We start from the raw sequence: 16,127 nt of genomic DNA, 5'->3' as shown, positions 1-16,127 counted from the left end.
CCCTTATTGTCCAAGGATATTAAAAGTCATACATTTATATTTATTGGATAGTAACATAAAATTAACATCCCTATTCTCTTACCTTTTTTGTAGAATTAATAGCAGTGGTGAGTAAAGATACCAATTTAATAATTTCTTTGTTCTCTGAAACACTCTTGAAGTAGTTCTTGTTTTGAACTGAATCAGACAAATTGAGTGATGCTGCATCTGATGTACTATCTACAAAGGCTGAGTCAAATACAAAAGCAGTTTTAGGACAAACATATTGCTTACGCTCAGCAAATTCCTATCGACAAAAACTAATGGCCTGTTTTTCAGTAAGTATGCATTTTAAATTTATGTATTCTTATTAATCAAAAAGGCAACTAGAAATCTAAGTAGCCAGCTAGTAGTTACCACATATTCATAAACTTCTCTATAGTTGGGAAACTTGCTTCATCTGGGTTCTCTATCAAATCTGGAATGAGTTTCTCTCTAATTTTTCAAGTATTCCCCTTTCCCTACCCAACCAATTTACTTTTCCTGTACTCTCCACCTAAGTGATTTACTGATATGTCAGCACTGACTGAATCTTTAAATATTTTTATTTCCTAAAATACTTGGGATATGCTACAATTACAATTTGAAGTCAAAGTAAACATTAAATCCTAGAGGATTATCACAGTCAGGCCTCAAAAGAAAAGAATGATAAAAAGAATGTCCATTAGTTAGGAAATACGTATAGGATTGAGTTTATCATCATTGTTTTATTTCATCTCAAGAAAGAGAAACTCTTGTTTTTGAAATAACAATTTAATTTATTAAACAGTTCAAATATTACTACCCTATTTTTTAGGTGTATAAGAGGAATCTACCCTAGAAACATTCAATGTATTTTGAAGTACCTGAAGTGCAAAGTAGAGTAATTAATTTGGCTTGATTTTTAAAATTTTCAGATAAGAAAAATTCAGCAACCAAAGACAGCATTTTAAATTTCCTTCAATAAGTATCTTCAATAACTTAACTTCATGCCTGATCACAAAACACGTTAAGTCCTTTTAATAGTTTCAGACTATTCAATCCTACACAAAAATCTCTCCACCAATATTGAGCTTTTATATAGCTATTTTTATTCAGTAACAGTCTTTCTTTAGGATCAACTTACCTTTCCTAAAGAAATGTCAACACAAGCTTTAAGACCATTTCAAGATGTGAAGTTACAAACCATGCTGGCAAATCACAAAAGGTCTTTTGTGCAGTGGTAGTGACTATAATTGTTTTACAAATTCACTCAAAATATCTGCTATGTTGCCCAAGCTGGCTCCATATCAGCTTCTCACACATTGCAAGAACCCAGAGCAGTATAACTGTACAAGGCACACACAAAATCCCCTTACTCAAATTCCCACAAGGACAAGTGTCTTCAGGCAAGCGAAGTTTTTAATCACAAAGAAAAGCTCACCTATTTCTGCTCTGAGGTGGTTTAAAATCTATAAATCTTTATTCTCTTCCTTTTGATGCATTTCATATTTAATACCCTTTTTTATATACTGTATAAATCACAATTACCTAAAATTAAAATTGAGTTTATCATTACCATGCATGTTTTTCATTCCAATCTCTTTCATTCCATCATCAGAATCGCTGTCTCCACTCTCACACTGCAACACAGCCACTTTTCTCTCTAACATTTTCTTCTGTGGGAAAAAAAAAAAAAATCATTTTCTATTTGCAGCAGTTTTGAGACATTAGTTTTAAGTAGTGTTATTAAAGACAAACCTTGGTTATTCTCTCCTTACTCCACTGTCCAACTCCTTTCATTACTTTCACAATGCTGTCTACAGCTTTATTAAGCGTTTGCTGTACCTCATCCAAAGACGGAGTCATGATGATTTTAGGAATACATAGGTTAATGCTAGTCCTAATAATAGGATGTGCACTTGTTTTCTTCTTAGAGGCACTGTGATTTTCTAAATGAAAGACAATAACAGCAACAAAAAAAGTTCACAGTTCTTTTCAAGACCTCGTTCTAGGATTTATAATGATGTAAACCAATATATACAACACAACATTGAGTACTGAGTGTTACTTCTTAAGGAAAAAAGACTCCTGGGTAATTTATAAGACATATTGGTAAAGTCCATGCTAGAATCAACAATATCTATGTGCCATGTTATTTCTCTGCTCATCAAATTGTTCTGCACAGCTAAGCTCTGTTTAACAGAAATTTATCTGGCTTGTACTCACAGTCAGCATATTAAATTGGGCACAAAAACTTATCAGAATCTCTTTGTATTGGATGCCTTATATGCTAGAGAGGCCAAAACCAAATGTGTTTTTTTTCATTTGTTTGTTTTTGTTTCTTAAAAATAACTAACAAGAGAACACTTCAAAAAGAGTGTTGGAGCACAACATATAGAAGATCTTAAGACAATTAGTAAGAGAAAGATAATACACCTCTTTCTCATACATTTCTCAAATGTTTTTTCATACATTTTTATATAAAAGACAAAGTCACACAGCAACCACTTAACAAGCTCCAAATATATTATCCATCTCCAGAACAGTAGTGTCTGTCCTAAGAGAAACAGTGATCACCAAGATACATACCTACTCTTACAGGAAAGAAAAATTCCTCTGGAAAAATACCATGTTATCAGCTGTGATTTATCAAGACAGCTTACTCAACTTCCCGTATTTCTCCTCTTTTACATATCTGGCTCTTTTTGATATAGTTTTGGTATATAACATCTACATATTTCTTTCCATAGGCTAACTAAGCAGGAAAAGTACTAAAATATGGGCACCTAGGAAGCTGATCATGGAACATGCATGAATGCGCTTGCGTATGGTCTCCAGAGTGTTTCGCGTGACTTTCAAAAGAGCGTCAATATTACAACCATTGAAGTAGGAAAGCAGTTCATTGGCTTCTTCCTCTAGCACTTCTAAATTCGTTTTCTTCCTCTTTGCTGGAGGGGATAGTCCGGTCCATATCTCACTGGAATTGTGGGAGGAAATCAGGCTTTTTGATCTTCTTTCCTCCTCTGTTGCTAAAACATCAAAAATCTAGCTAGTTAGATTGATTTAGGAGATACAATGAACCAACATACCCACAAGTGTCTGAACTAATAGCTAAATTTTACTGAAGTGTAAATACTCATCTGTACCTCATTCTACTGTTCATTTTACCCCTATCCACCTTCTCTACTCAGTTCAAATTGGCATAATTATCACAAACACACACACACACACACACACACAAAAAAAAAAAAAAAAAAATCATAGAGAAAGAATCTAAGAATCTCAAGGCTTTATCAGCCTGGAGAAGAGAAGGCTCCCGGGAGACCTTACAGCAGCCTTCCAGAAACTAAAGGGACCCTACAGGAAAGCTGGGGAGGGACTCTTTGTCAGGGAGTGTAGCGACAGGACAAGAGGGAATGGCTTTAAACTAAAAGAGGGTTTAGATAAGATACCAGGAAGAAATTCTTTACTGCGAGAGGATGGTGAGGCACTGGAACAAGTTGCCCAGAGACATTGTGGATGTCCTTTGAAGTACTCCCTGGAAGTGGATAGTCCAGGTTGGATAGTGCTTTGAGCAACCTGGTCTAGTGGAAGGTGCTATGGGCAGGGGGGTTGGAATTATATGATCTTTAAGATTCCTTCCAACCCAAGCCGTTCTATGTTTCTCTAAGTCCAGCACTTAACCAAGGCCTGTAAGTAGTTGTTTCTAATATATTAACATTTGAACATGCAAGTTAGACTATTAACGTTGATGTATTTTTCAGATGATTGTTAGATGATCTATCATTATCCAGACAAATTCAAGTAAAAGTCTTTAAACATTAGATACTGACCGATACTTCAGTTGGCTGAGCTACAATATCCTCTCAATGGTATCAAGCATGCAAAAGAAACATAAACATAGAGGTACAATATAATCTTACCTGTATTTTTTTCACTTATTTCATCAGTGAGATCAACTGGCTTCTCATCTTCTTTTTTGACCTGTGCGTCAGTGTCTAGTAACATGTTAATCAGCTCATTAGCTGCTTCTTCTACCAGTGAGCTTTTCAAATGTAAAGTCTGGGAACCTTTTATACAGAGCTCCTATTATCAAACCAAAACAAACATATGTTCTCATGGTTGCTGGTACTTATATCTATTTCATGGTCACAGTAGCCTTTGTTAACACAAATTTCAAGGCCCATATTTGTGAAAAAACTTGATCAGTACACAGCATTATTTTTAAATTGGTTTGTTCCAAATTATTTAGTTTTGAGCTTTTTGTTCTGACAAATAAAACAACATAAACATCTTTCAAAATTGCTGTGACTTGTTTCCTAAGATACACAACTCATCCAGAGTTACTATTATGAAATAATTTTTATAATGCATAGCTACGTCAAAGAGCTCCCAAAAGCAAGTATTTTGTAATTTTCCTATTTTTTCAGTGTAGATATGGGAGACATTAACCTTTCATTTAATCATTTCCATTTTATATTACTTGACTGTGCCATAAGGAGTATTAGCTAATTGCATTTTCCTTTTATAGTCAGATAGGAGATAAAATCCATCAAAGTTGTATTTATTATTAGAATAAACAAGAAAATTATTAACTGGGGGGAGACAAAAACAAATAATGAGATTTAATAAAATTCAGAAATATTTTAAAGCATTGTGCAAGTTTTCTTTCTTTAATATTTAAGGTTAAATAGATCACATATTTTCACATATTTTTAGTGAAGTATAATTTTTATAATTTCCTTTTTTTTTTTTTTTTGTCTTTGTTATGTCCTATTTCTTTAAGCTTACTCAAACCTGGCTACCTCTGTTTAATTAAAATCAGTAACTGGAAGAATTCAGACATTAGCAAGACTCAGTCATTTCCAAATTTTAAGACATAATACTTGGTCTTCCTAATGATTCATTCTATTTGAGAGATCTGTTCTGTAGTATCAGAGAAAATATTTAAACAAGCTACTTTGGTGTTTTGGTTTGGTTTTTCCTTCCATAGTATATCACTTTTTGTTGTAGCTGTGTCTTTGGAAACTTAAATATACCTGACACATTGAATTTATTTCTAGTATTTTCTAACAGGAAACTGAAATAAGCTTACTAATCTTATTATTTCCATTGTACCCATAACTGGGGTTAGTATACAATTTACTCTGTTAATTCAAAATGATCAGCTGTTGTGGTGCTGTAATTGCTAGGCAGAAGTTCAAGATTTCATTTGCACTCACTCTCACCTATTTTTACTTTAGTGAATATATATTTTAGTACTAGCCCTGTCAGGAGAAAAAGTAGCAGCAGAATCAACAATGAACTATGGATTTTGAGGTTTACAAAATACCATTCATTCCATGAAAAAAAAAAAAAATGTAAGTTTTTCTTTCGAATTAACAATAAGGAGAGTTTTTACATGAGACAAAAGAGGAAAGACCAAAAGGTAAGTATGCTAAGAGAAACAAAACTCACTGTAGTGTTTATTACTACAGGAGACCAGGCATAGGGATTTATTTATATGATCTACAATCTTTTCAAAAGCAAAGTTTATTTCAGGAGAAAACACAAGTTAGATATTATATCCTAAAAGGACAGAATATCTCACAACATTCTGATAAAAATAACATTCAATGTCATTATTAGTTTAATTATGTTTCACCTACTAGCAACTTAATTGCTTACGGTTAATCCTCTTGAACGTATAAGTATTTTGATGGAGCAAATGAAGGGGCTCTTCCCAGAATACCTTCGCTCAGGCACTTCTGAGTATATTTTGCATACATCAACTCAAGACAGCTCAAGATTTTGAAAGATACTATGGCAATGCTTTAGTATTTACTCTCCCGGGCAACCAAGTGCACTTGTTATGGATGTCATTCACAGGCATCAGCTGGGCAATTCCCAATGCCAGTAAAGGCACTAAACAAGCAACAGTTAAAAAGAATAATAATAATAAAATAACAGAGGAAAAACACTTAAGTGGTATCAAAGCATAAAGGAAATATCACACAACAGTTGGCTTGGCATTAGTAAACTCAGAAAAGAATGCATCAGCTCAGACATCTTTGCATTTTGTATTTTTGTTCCTTTTTAATGTTCTAGCCAAAAAAAAAATGGGAGATTTCCTCACTTCACTTTCCAACACATTCTTCATTAATTCCACAGTGGTTTTATCTCATAAAAAAATGAACAGACTTTAATTCAAAATATTAAATACATCTTTATGAAAATTTTATGTAATAACCTTAGTCTTATGGAGAAATTCCTCACAGTCCAGTGGTTCTTCTTCTGGCAACTTACAGAGTGGCACACTACTCATTTCTTGAAGGACAGCATCAATACGAAATTCAATCAAGTCATTCACTCGATCAAGTAATAGCTCCAGGTCAGCTTTTGACGCAAACAGAAGATTCAAAACAAGTTTAAAAGTTTGAAATAATAGCTTTTGCAGAGCCCTGCTAATTTTTTTCCTTCAATAGACTAATTTATTCAATTTTATATGAATTCTACACCTTAACCAGTTTATTTCAAACATCTAAACTTTTATGGCAATGTTCACCACTGAATTCATAATTGATGCTTTGCATAACATATGCTCATCTAGTACATGCTGTACATATCCTAAAATATAATAGGTGAAATACCATAAAAATACATAAGAAAAGCTTTCAGTATATGAATTTGAAAAATAAATGCAAAAATATAACAACATTACAATTCAGTTGAGGTGTTCTTCCCCTTCTCCTATAGCTTGAATCAGTTATCACTTGGCAAACCCACTATCAACAGAAATTTTTGACAAATAAAACATCCATCCTTCAAAAAATGTTAGAAGCCAATTAATAGTTATCAGACACCGATCAGTAGAATTTTCAGTTTGTATAGCAATTCATTTTTAATGCTGAAAGTGAAATAAAAGCAAAGTGCCTGTTCCAGACTCAAACTATTTGTGATATTCAAAATTAAATTGAGCGTAATGTCAGGCTAGCATGCAACATGCTTTTTAATTTTCCATTTCAGCTAAAGAAAATTTACACTATAGTGACATACATAATTTCAAAAAGTAGAACCTCTATTCAATATAATATTATACATGAAACAGAAGGAATTTGGTATCTTCAGAAACAATATGCATCTCAGTGCAGTCTTGTGATAATCTTTTGAATAAAATAAAAGTTCATCTGTTTTCTAAAGCTGTTGCCCAAACAGATGTGTGTGCATTATTGTTAAAGATACTAACTTTTCTTTTTTTTTAGTAAGAGTAATAGGAAAAGCTATTAGGTACTGACAGTGCTAATTCCATGAAGATATTCCCTCAGAACTTGTTTTGTGCATGTAGAAACAAAAGGCAAGACTAGAAAAGGTCTGAAACCTATATATTCTTTAGTGAAAAAAATAACTAAAATAGCTATCTTTCTCTGATTTCAAAATACACAGGACCTTTTACATACTACTCTATGCTTGCTTAAGCCTTTTGCCGTCCCATTCATTTAAGTAAAAAATTGACAAAGATGTTAGAAAAAAAAAAAAAGATGTTTCTTAAAGCAAACATTTCATGAAGTACAGGACAGGCAAAAATTCTGATTTCTGTCATGTATGAGTCAATTAAGTGCAAATCATATCAAGGACAATAAGCTTAATAATGTAACTTGCATTCGTACAGAAACAAACCAGCAGAAGTCAGAGGAAGAGGAAAGTGACTTACCTAGTTTGTCAAAAACTGTACTAATATATTTCTCAATATTCAGTGATGTCCAGGTCAGTAACATCAGACCTGGCTGGATAGCATCATCTACGTTTGCTAACCAAGGGATCATCAGTTGTTCAATAGGATGTTGTATTTTCAGTTTAATTCTCTCATATTCTGCCAGAATCATCTGAAAAAAACAGGGAATGAAAGTATACTCTGGTCCAAACCTCTTCACATACACTCATTATGACTTAAATTAAGACAATTCCACTGTATTTACATTACTGAAATTCTTAAGAAGCACTAAAAAATTGTTTGGGAGGTTTTTTTTATTATTATTGGCAAAAGTTCTTTGTTTGATACTTTTCATAATAGTACAAGTACTAATTCACAGGGAAATTCACTTTCAGATATATTAAAGGGGGGGGGATTGTTCGTTTTTTGTTTTTTGAAGTCGCTTGCACATTTCAGTCCCTAAATGGATGCTCCAGGAGAAAAAAAAAAAAAAAAAAAAAGCCCAGGAAAAAAAAATCATCATCTAAGTTAACTCTTCAGCAGTTTTATTAGAACAGCCTTACCAGAGTCTTAATACGGTATTTGATTTAAAAGACATCTTTAACCCACTGATCTACTTTCATATGTTGCAAGAAACTATCCTTGTAATAACTTTATAATGTAGCATGACATTTTTTCTCATTTGAGAATCAAGTAGCCCTGTGAAGTTATAGTTTTCCAGACACCTCCTATCTTAGAATCTTTGTTTTCTTCAGTTATCTAGAACCTTGTCTGTTCAAGGGTAGACAAAATAATCTGAAGGATTTAAAAGATAAGAGAAGGGGAAGCTTACACTTCTCTTTTTTAAACTGTTCTATAGGCATCTATGTCAAAACACTGGTGCAGAAACTATGCTGCTATATGCTGTTTACTGGATGTTTTACACTTTTTAAAGGCATACCATCTGTTCCTCCATCCTAATTATCCTCTCAAAACAAAGTGTATCAAATGTTAACTCCATTGTTGGATAAGAGATGAACTACTTCTCATCTAGAAAGCTGGCAATGGAATGAGGAATCTTGTAAGTCTCCTTCTCCCCCCATCCATATCTCTTTCCCAAAGTCTGCAGTGCTTTCCTAAACCTGTGCTACCTGGAAGCAACTTCACAGAAGACACAAAGCTAGGAAATTCTTTTTTAAACATCTCAAGACAAAGATATAAAGATTCAAAAATAAAATAAAATAAAATAAAATAAAAAGACTTGCTAATGTTGTCTTAATGCGTAACAGCTGATCATCATTTTTAACTTTCCCATGACTACAATTTTAATATATGCTACACATGTATAAAACAACTAAAATTAACCCACCTGCAAATCGTAGACAATCTTCTTATACCAGTCTCTATTCTGTTGAATAGCAATTGCAAATGGTGGGATTTCAAGGCACATGTGAGCCATGCAATCTGTTTCTCTAATTAAAGTTAATATTTGAGGGTCAAAATTCACAAATAATTCTCCTGTTTCTGGAGCTTTTACCAATAGAGTTGTATGAAGACCTGTTTTAGTTATTTCTATCTGCAGGAAAAAAAGTCATCACTCCTGATCAGACAAGCCAGTACAACAAAATACTTAGTTTTAAATGTAAATATCAGTTTGGTACAAAGAAATACTAAAATCACGTATTGTAATCAAGATTGATATTGTATGAATCAAAAACAGGACTTTATTGATGCAATCTGTATGTACCCAAATGCTTAACAGTCAAATTAACTGTTCTTCATCAGACAGATATTTTTCAGTTGGTTCCTGGATATCCTAGGCCCCATTCCACAGTCAAACATTGAAGCCAAAGCCATAGATTTATTATTTTTGTAATTCTGTCCTCTGAAATCTCATTTTGTTAAGACTTACCATGCATTCTGAAGACTGCACAACCTCTTGGATGAATTGCATTTAATCTTGGATAATTTCTTCAGGCATCTTTTGTAATTGATTCCTAGTTTCTTCTTTTACTTTTTTTCCACTAACAAACAGCTATATCACACTGCAGTCTTAATGTCTCTGTAACTGTCAATTACACCTAACCTCCTGGACACTTTTTTTTAAAGATTAAATTAATATTTATTAAAATTATTTTGTTCTTAACAGGGAAGCCTAATCACATTAGTGATTTAACTGCCTCATTTGAGTATTTCAATACCATTTGTTTTCTGTTTGAGTGTAAGGAAGAAGATTCCTAAGAAGATCACTCATGGATACCAGTTACGTCTTGCTGCTATTTCTGTTTTCCTGTTGTCCTTTCTCTGACATAACTTTCTTTTTCATTATTCACTTCTCAAGTTTCATGTATCACTTTACTTTGAGATGGAGCTTGTTTGTAAGCAATAGCTTTAGAACCCAATGATTTGCCATGCATTTCTTCCTTTTTTTATGCAACACACAAACTTTGCTTCCTCTTTCAGTGACTAATATATGTTTGACTATACTGCTTCCTTCAACAGTTTCATATATTATAATGACATTACAGACAATTTTCAAGTAAACATTAGTCAGCTTTTGTCAGTAAAGTTGTTGTGCTTTATCCACTAGCAATGAAGTTGCTTACTCTGTACAACTGCCCTAAAGCGCAGGTGAACTTTTTTCTCCAAAGTTCTCCAGCAAAGCTTAGTGTACTCTTCTTTGGGATTCAGAGACTCGTTATTCCTACTTTCACTTTCTTCCTCTCCCACTTATGTGTTTTTTTGTTGTTGTTGTTGTTGTTTGTTTGTTTGTTTTTCAGGCAGTTTTGATTACTAAGGTAGTACACATTGTTAACAGAAGTAAGGGGTATGTTGAAGGCATGAATCTTACACTGCCCTAGAACAGCACTTTCACACTTCACAGTATTTTATTATTTCAATATGTCCAAGTTGAATTGGGAATAGCATGAAAATTATGGCTTTACATCTTATGCTATTAAAATAAGTAGATAAACAAAGTGGTTGGCATTCAGGAACAAACAGACAACAGGGAAAAAATATTCTTAAATATCAGAAAAAGACACTAAACTTAACTACTTCCATTGTATAGTACGATAAAAGGTAGCATGCCACAGCCCTAGTTCTGTTGCATTTGTATTCTGCACAGGACACTCCCCCCTCTTGCATCTTCCTTTTCTTCAGGAATAGAGCATGAGCTCCACCTTGTGTTCTCTGATATTCATGTCCATATCACTCTGTGCCCTTGATACCTCAAGAGGTGAGAACAGACTACAGAACAGTAATCACATTATTTTTAATAATCTAGTAGACGAGTACATTGATGTGAGTAAATATGCTTTTCATACGTTTTCAAGGCATGTCTTTTCGTTTCAAAAACTTGAAATTGTGTTCAAATCCACCCCTCTTTGCTCCCCAATTATTGAAGCAGTCTCAGTGAGTTTAAATGGCTGCCCGGTGGCTGCGCTACTGAAGAAGCCAGACTTACTTTCAGCACAGTTCAGAATAGGGACTAGGACCTCACAAAGCCAGTAACCAGTACAGGTGAGAGCCTCATGCCTTGGACATTTTAGCTATTCTGTGAAAGCTGAAAGGAGAATGTAGTTTAACTGCTCTGTAAAGGCATGCTACATGTCAGAAAATCTGATCAGTAGATCATCTAGCCAAAGACAACATGTGCAGCCCCACAAGAAGCACACATCCTCCTTAGTCTTTACAGCTGGGATAGGGAACCCATCTTAAAAGTGCCCAGGCAGGGACTTATCTCAGGCAGAGTTCAGTGAAATCTATCATCAGTATACTTGGAATCATGCAGATATCCAGCACAATACTGGAATCAAATCTGAAACCAAGTTCAGGATAGAAATACCAAACAAATGCCAAAGGCTTTCTGATGCACCACAATTCCTTTTCTGAAAAGGAATGATACACATACCTCCAGGTAATATTCTTCAGGATCCTTGATTCCCAGTTGGAAGTTGTTAGTACTAGATTCATCATCAGTAACATACACCCAGCACCAAAGCCAAAGCAGTCTGAAGACAGCATATTATGCATCCTCCAATATTTTGGTGCCTTCTCCTGTTTTAGCACACCAAATTGACACAAATTCTCCAATTTACAGAATTGGACAATCAAATTTAGTGATCCCTTAAACCTTCGTGGCAATTGCAAATGTGAAAGGGAAAGGAAGAGTATATTTAGATTGGGCAAGAGACTGCAGGAGCCTCTAGTCTCAGATCTTGTTTAAGACTAGTATTGAGAAGACTGATATTTATCTGCCTCAGTGTTTTTCATATCATACAAAAGTTAGTGTTGAGCTCCAAGAGGCAGCTGCATTGCTAACTATGCCAACAACTTCAAAAGAGTTATCTGTAGATTGTGATCCCTTTCTTTTGAGATTTCAGAGGCTGAGGCCAATTTTTCTGAAACAGGCTCTTTGCCAAAGCAACAGAAACTCTAGGTGGAAAATATGCCAATAGGATAGTAGAAACTCTCAGAGATTTCATAGCTAGAAAATAGACCTTACAGGCATTATTTGATAATATGAAGGCATTCAGAGGTTCTGCGTTTAAAAACCAAGAGGATAAAATCAGTTGAATGAGATTTAGAACTTAAGGTAAACCATGGTTTCTGAAGAATATATAACTACAAAGTATTCTGTCTTACCAGATATTTGATAGGAAGTGAAATAGTGCAAAATACATTTGTGCAGTGTACTTAATCAATTCTATAAGACGCTCTATCAGTTGAAATTAGATTCTTTTTATACGTACACTCACTCTGAGGGTACGTATGGATTATCACTTAAAAAAAGAGAATCATATTATTCAGATCAGAGGAAACTTGTGTCTACTTTTATCTTAAGCCAACCAGCTGACAAAGCTCCTCTCCCCATGTGACCTTCTTGCACCAGTCAGTAGGATATGACAAAGACTGAGGGGCAGCTAAGGCTATCACTGGATTCTCCATTATGTATTTCCATAATAAATATTTTTTCATTATAATTAACATGATCTTTCAAGTGCTCCTAAATTCAGCTAAATCTAAAGCTTAACATACCTGACTATTAACTAGAAATTCTTTCACACTGCTGTAACCCAGTGTTTCGATGGTGCCTGGCACAACAGGAATCCAGTCTGGTCTGCAAAGCTAGATTTTATCAGTCTACCACCAACAAAAATCCACCATGTTTTTTTAAATGAAATATGTAATCAACATTTACCTGCTGAAGCCATCCCCTGTGATAGATCACTTCAAACTCCATAAGAACTTTTGCTACTTTGTTGTAGCTGCGGATTACACGCTTGCCATCAGGTGTCTGCAGTACAGATGGGTACTTCTGGAAAGACTCCATGGGCTCCTGGATTCTCTGGAACAGGTGGCGTGCCCACAGGATCTTACCAGCTATTGGAGGCAGATTACGAGCCAATGGAGGGTTCTGCTTCTGCTTAGTATAGAGCTTACAGATTGCTTCTATGTCACGTCCATAGTTCTGAAGGATTTTCTGATATTTTTCATCAATGCCAAGGTTCAGGATTTGTAATCTGTTTTGAAAAATAACCGTTAGAAAAATTTCTTCAAGAATCCTGAAATTCTTCTGATGCACTGTTGAAAATTTTTTCCCAGATACCCTTGCATCCCTTAGAAAATAACTACTCCAGCAGAAGATTTTTGACTAGGGCTTGAACAAATACTGTCACAACCTGATTCCAAACAACCAAGATGTAGGCCAGATGATAAAAGTTTCCAAGTAAGCCTACACATTTTCTGTTTTGTCACTGTTTTCAAATACCAAGCTAAAATTATGTGCAAACTGTAACTGATCTGCTACTATCGGTCTATTCTACTAAGCAGAATATTGTAAGAAAACTGACACAACAAAGACTGAGGCTGCTTTGCAACAATCTGACTTTATCAATACAGATTTTGCTATTTTCTACTCAAGCATTCTAGCTTTACTGTGTGAACAAATTAATTTCATTAAGGACAAAACTAAGGCAAAGATGCCAACAACCAGGACAGTTTTCCTGTACATACAGTAATTTTGAAATGTAGTAATTGTACATATAGTAATTTTGAAGTCCATTCATATTTTATATTTTTGGATACATAAAAATATGTATTTTTTATTCATCCACATAGCTGAGGAGACATCTCTTACCAGAGCTAAGCAGCTGAGGGAAAGGAGACTGAGTTGGATTTTGTTTGTATTTAAGGAGATATCTACTCTACTCTCCCCTGTCTCATCACCCTCAAAGCATTATTTCCATTGTTTGTCAGGATTCTAGCAGGCTAGATAGCACATAGTACCTTTCAAATTTCTTCAGCATGGACAGTGCTCTTTCAGTGTCCACAATATTTTCAAAGGTGTTGTCCATAAAAGTCTTTAACTGATCCTGGAGTAGAACAAATAATTCTACTGTGAAGAACTACATAAGGTACACATCTCAAATACACCAGATGTTATTTTGCGGGATTTATAATGTATTACATTAGAACAAAGTTTATATGAGAGCAACCTCAGTAAGTATCAATTTGACTTCTCTTCCACCCACTTTAAGCAAAATATAGCCAACTTTAAAGGCTTTTCCTTCCCCCTGTTCTCTGTACCTATGCAACCAGAAAAAGCTTTTGAACCCTCCAAAGGAAAATTAACTATTTATTTGTTATTGTTTATTTGTGCTATACTCCCATTCACCCAACAAAATCGACCATTTTTATGTTATTCTTGCTAGCATCACTTTTAAATAGAGTAATGAGAAATCCTGTTTTCACAGTGCCTAAAGGCCCTTTCTGGTCTATTTAATGAAAGTGGTTTAGATGTTAAGTAATAAATCCTAGCTTTAAAGTATAGGCACATTAGAATCATTTCTCTGTTTCAGAATAGAGATTGAGATTTCCATAATTTGTTTGGTGGTAACTCAGATAGATGTACTTTTGTTTTCATGAGGAATCGTTACTACATTTAATACTTATTTGATTCATAAAACCTACATGAAGATCGTTTATATCTTTGCAAAACTCTTCATAGTCTTGGTCAAAGTCAGCCTTCCGTTGATCCAAGAAATTGTAATGCTTTTTCTTCATGATGTCAACAATACTCTACACAGTTTTATAGAAGAAAAAAAAAGTCACCAAAAATGGTCTTAGCAAAAACTTAACACATCAAAATTTTTAGCCCAATGGTTTGTGCACATTCACATTTTAACTTTTCCATTAGTTGCCATTATTTGTTCACTTAAATGAGATCACAGGTCACTTAAATGATGCATTTGCAGGAAACGAGTTTGTGCAATGGCCATATGACTTGCAGTTATATTACTTACTTCTGCTTTAAATCAGTTAGAACTGACAGAATATTCAGACTCGTACTTTTCATAAAAAGCATTTGTTACTCATTGTTACCCATGCAACATTTTCTCATGTAGAGGTTCATCAGTTCTATTTAAAAGTTAACAAAGTTCAATATAGGAAATTATTTTCACAGTAGTATTTTCTATGTCTTTAACTTGTATCATAGAAAATTAGATTATTCAAAAGCCACAGTAAGATGCAGGATGTCACCAGCCTGGGACTTATTTTTCCTTCTTTTATGTAGCTGCTGTCCATTTTAAGGAAAGTACATCTTAATCAGAATCTCCCATGAGGTGTACCCACAGGTAAAGATTTTTGATGATGGATCACCATTCAACATGTTAGGAATTCACCACAATAAACTATAAAGCTCAAAATATTTTCAACAGAGCAGACTTCTGCCATTTGATTATAAGCCAACTGAACTTCACTTTTGTTACTTGCCTGTAAAGAAAAATCCTATGTTTTTATCTACAAACATGCAAATCCTAGATAGCAACTATATTGTAAAGCATGAAGAACTGCAACATGGCAATTTCCTACTATACAATTTTTTCAAGTTACTTAATCACACTTAACTACAGCTAAAATCCACATCAAATACTTCAGTACCTCAATTTTGCCACCATTAAAAAGCACAATCACTTTCTATCCTTTATGTGTACTGTGCACAACCTTCCATGTACTACCTTCTACATAAACACGCTAAATCCTCCCCTTACACCACCACCAAAAAAAAAAAAAAAGGACTTCACAAAAAGCTCTTACTTTAGGACCTGAGTGCTGCAGTCAGTGATGTGGCATACCTGTGTAGAGTTTGCAGACTGCACCACAGTGTGCTAACAGTCACATGTGGGTCCTCAACTGAAAAAGCCCCAAATAAATGAGATGCCTGTGTTCCAACCTACCAAAATAGTATCTTCATAGCATGATCTAATAATTCTCAGCAACCAGAGTTGCAGAGAAGTATCTTGGCCCAGCTTTAGAGAGCAACTCTCAATGAAGGGAACAACCTTTAGAGCAGCCCACACTCATCCAACTTATTTGGAAGAGTCCTTGGGCCAAGTTCTCCTTCCAGTTGCACCCAGGTTTCTTTTCAGAAGACTATAAAAAAATAAAAACC

The 16,127-nt window shown here is 34.4% G+C and overlaps 1 protein-coding gene across 1 annotated transcript in view; it reads right to left on the bottom strand.

The window, feature by feature from the left end:
* DNAH5 (dynein axonemal heavy chain 5) overlaps positions 1 to 16,127 on the bottom strand; it is a gene marked incomplete at its 5' end in the record, with an annotated part of 122,510 nt that overhangs the window by 86,522 nt on the left and 19,861 nt on the right. Inside the window, 11 exons of the mRNA XM_082752279.1 lie at positions 83 to 219; positions 1,577 to 1,676; positions 1,759 to 1,949; positions 2,787 to 3,029; positions 3,924 to 4,086; positions 6,230 to 6,375; positions 7,691 to 7,862; positions 9,039 to 9,245; positions 12,873 to 13,194; positions 13,961 to 14,046; positions 14,645 to 14,752. Of these exons, the coding sequence (XP_082608405.1) occupies positions 83 to 219; positions 1,577 to 1,676; positions 1,759 to 1,949; positions 2,787 to 3,029; positions 3,924 to 4,086; positions 6,230 to 6,375; positions 7,691 to 7,862; positions 9,039 to 9,245; positions 12,873 to 13,194; positions 13,961 to 14,046; positions 14,645 to 14,752 (1,875 nt within the window). The remainder of the gene's footprint in view (positions 1 to 82; positions 220 to 1,576; positions 1,677 to 1,758; positions 1,950 to 2,786; positions 3,030 to 3,923; positions 4,087 to 6,229; positions 6,376 to 7,690; positions 7,863 to 9,038; positions 9,246 to 12,872; positions 13,195 to 13,960; positions 14,047 to 14,644; positions 14,753 to 16,127) is intronic.

This window comes from Aythya marila, assembly GCF_965140915.1.
Source record: "Aythya marila genome assembly, chromosome: 2".
Lineage (NCBI taxonomy): Eukaryota > Metazoa > Chordata > Aves > Anseriformes > Anatidae > Aythya > Aythya marila.
The sequence above is the reverse complement of the archived record's forward strand: the minus strand, read 5'-3'. Positions and strand labels throughout refer to the sequence as shown.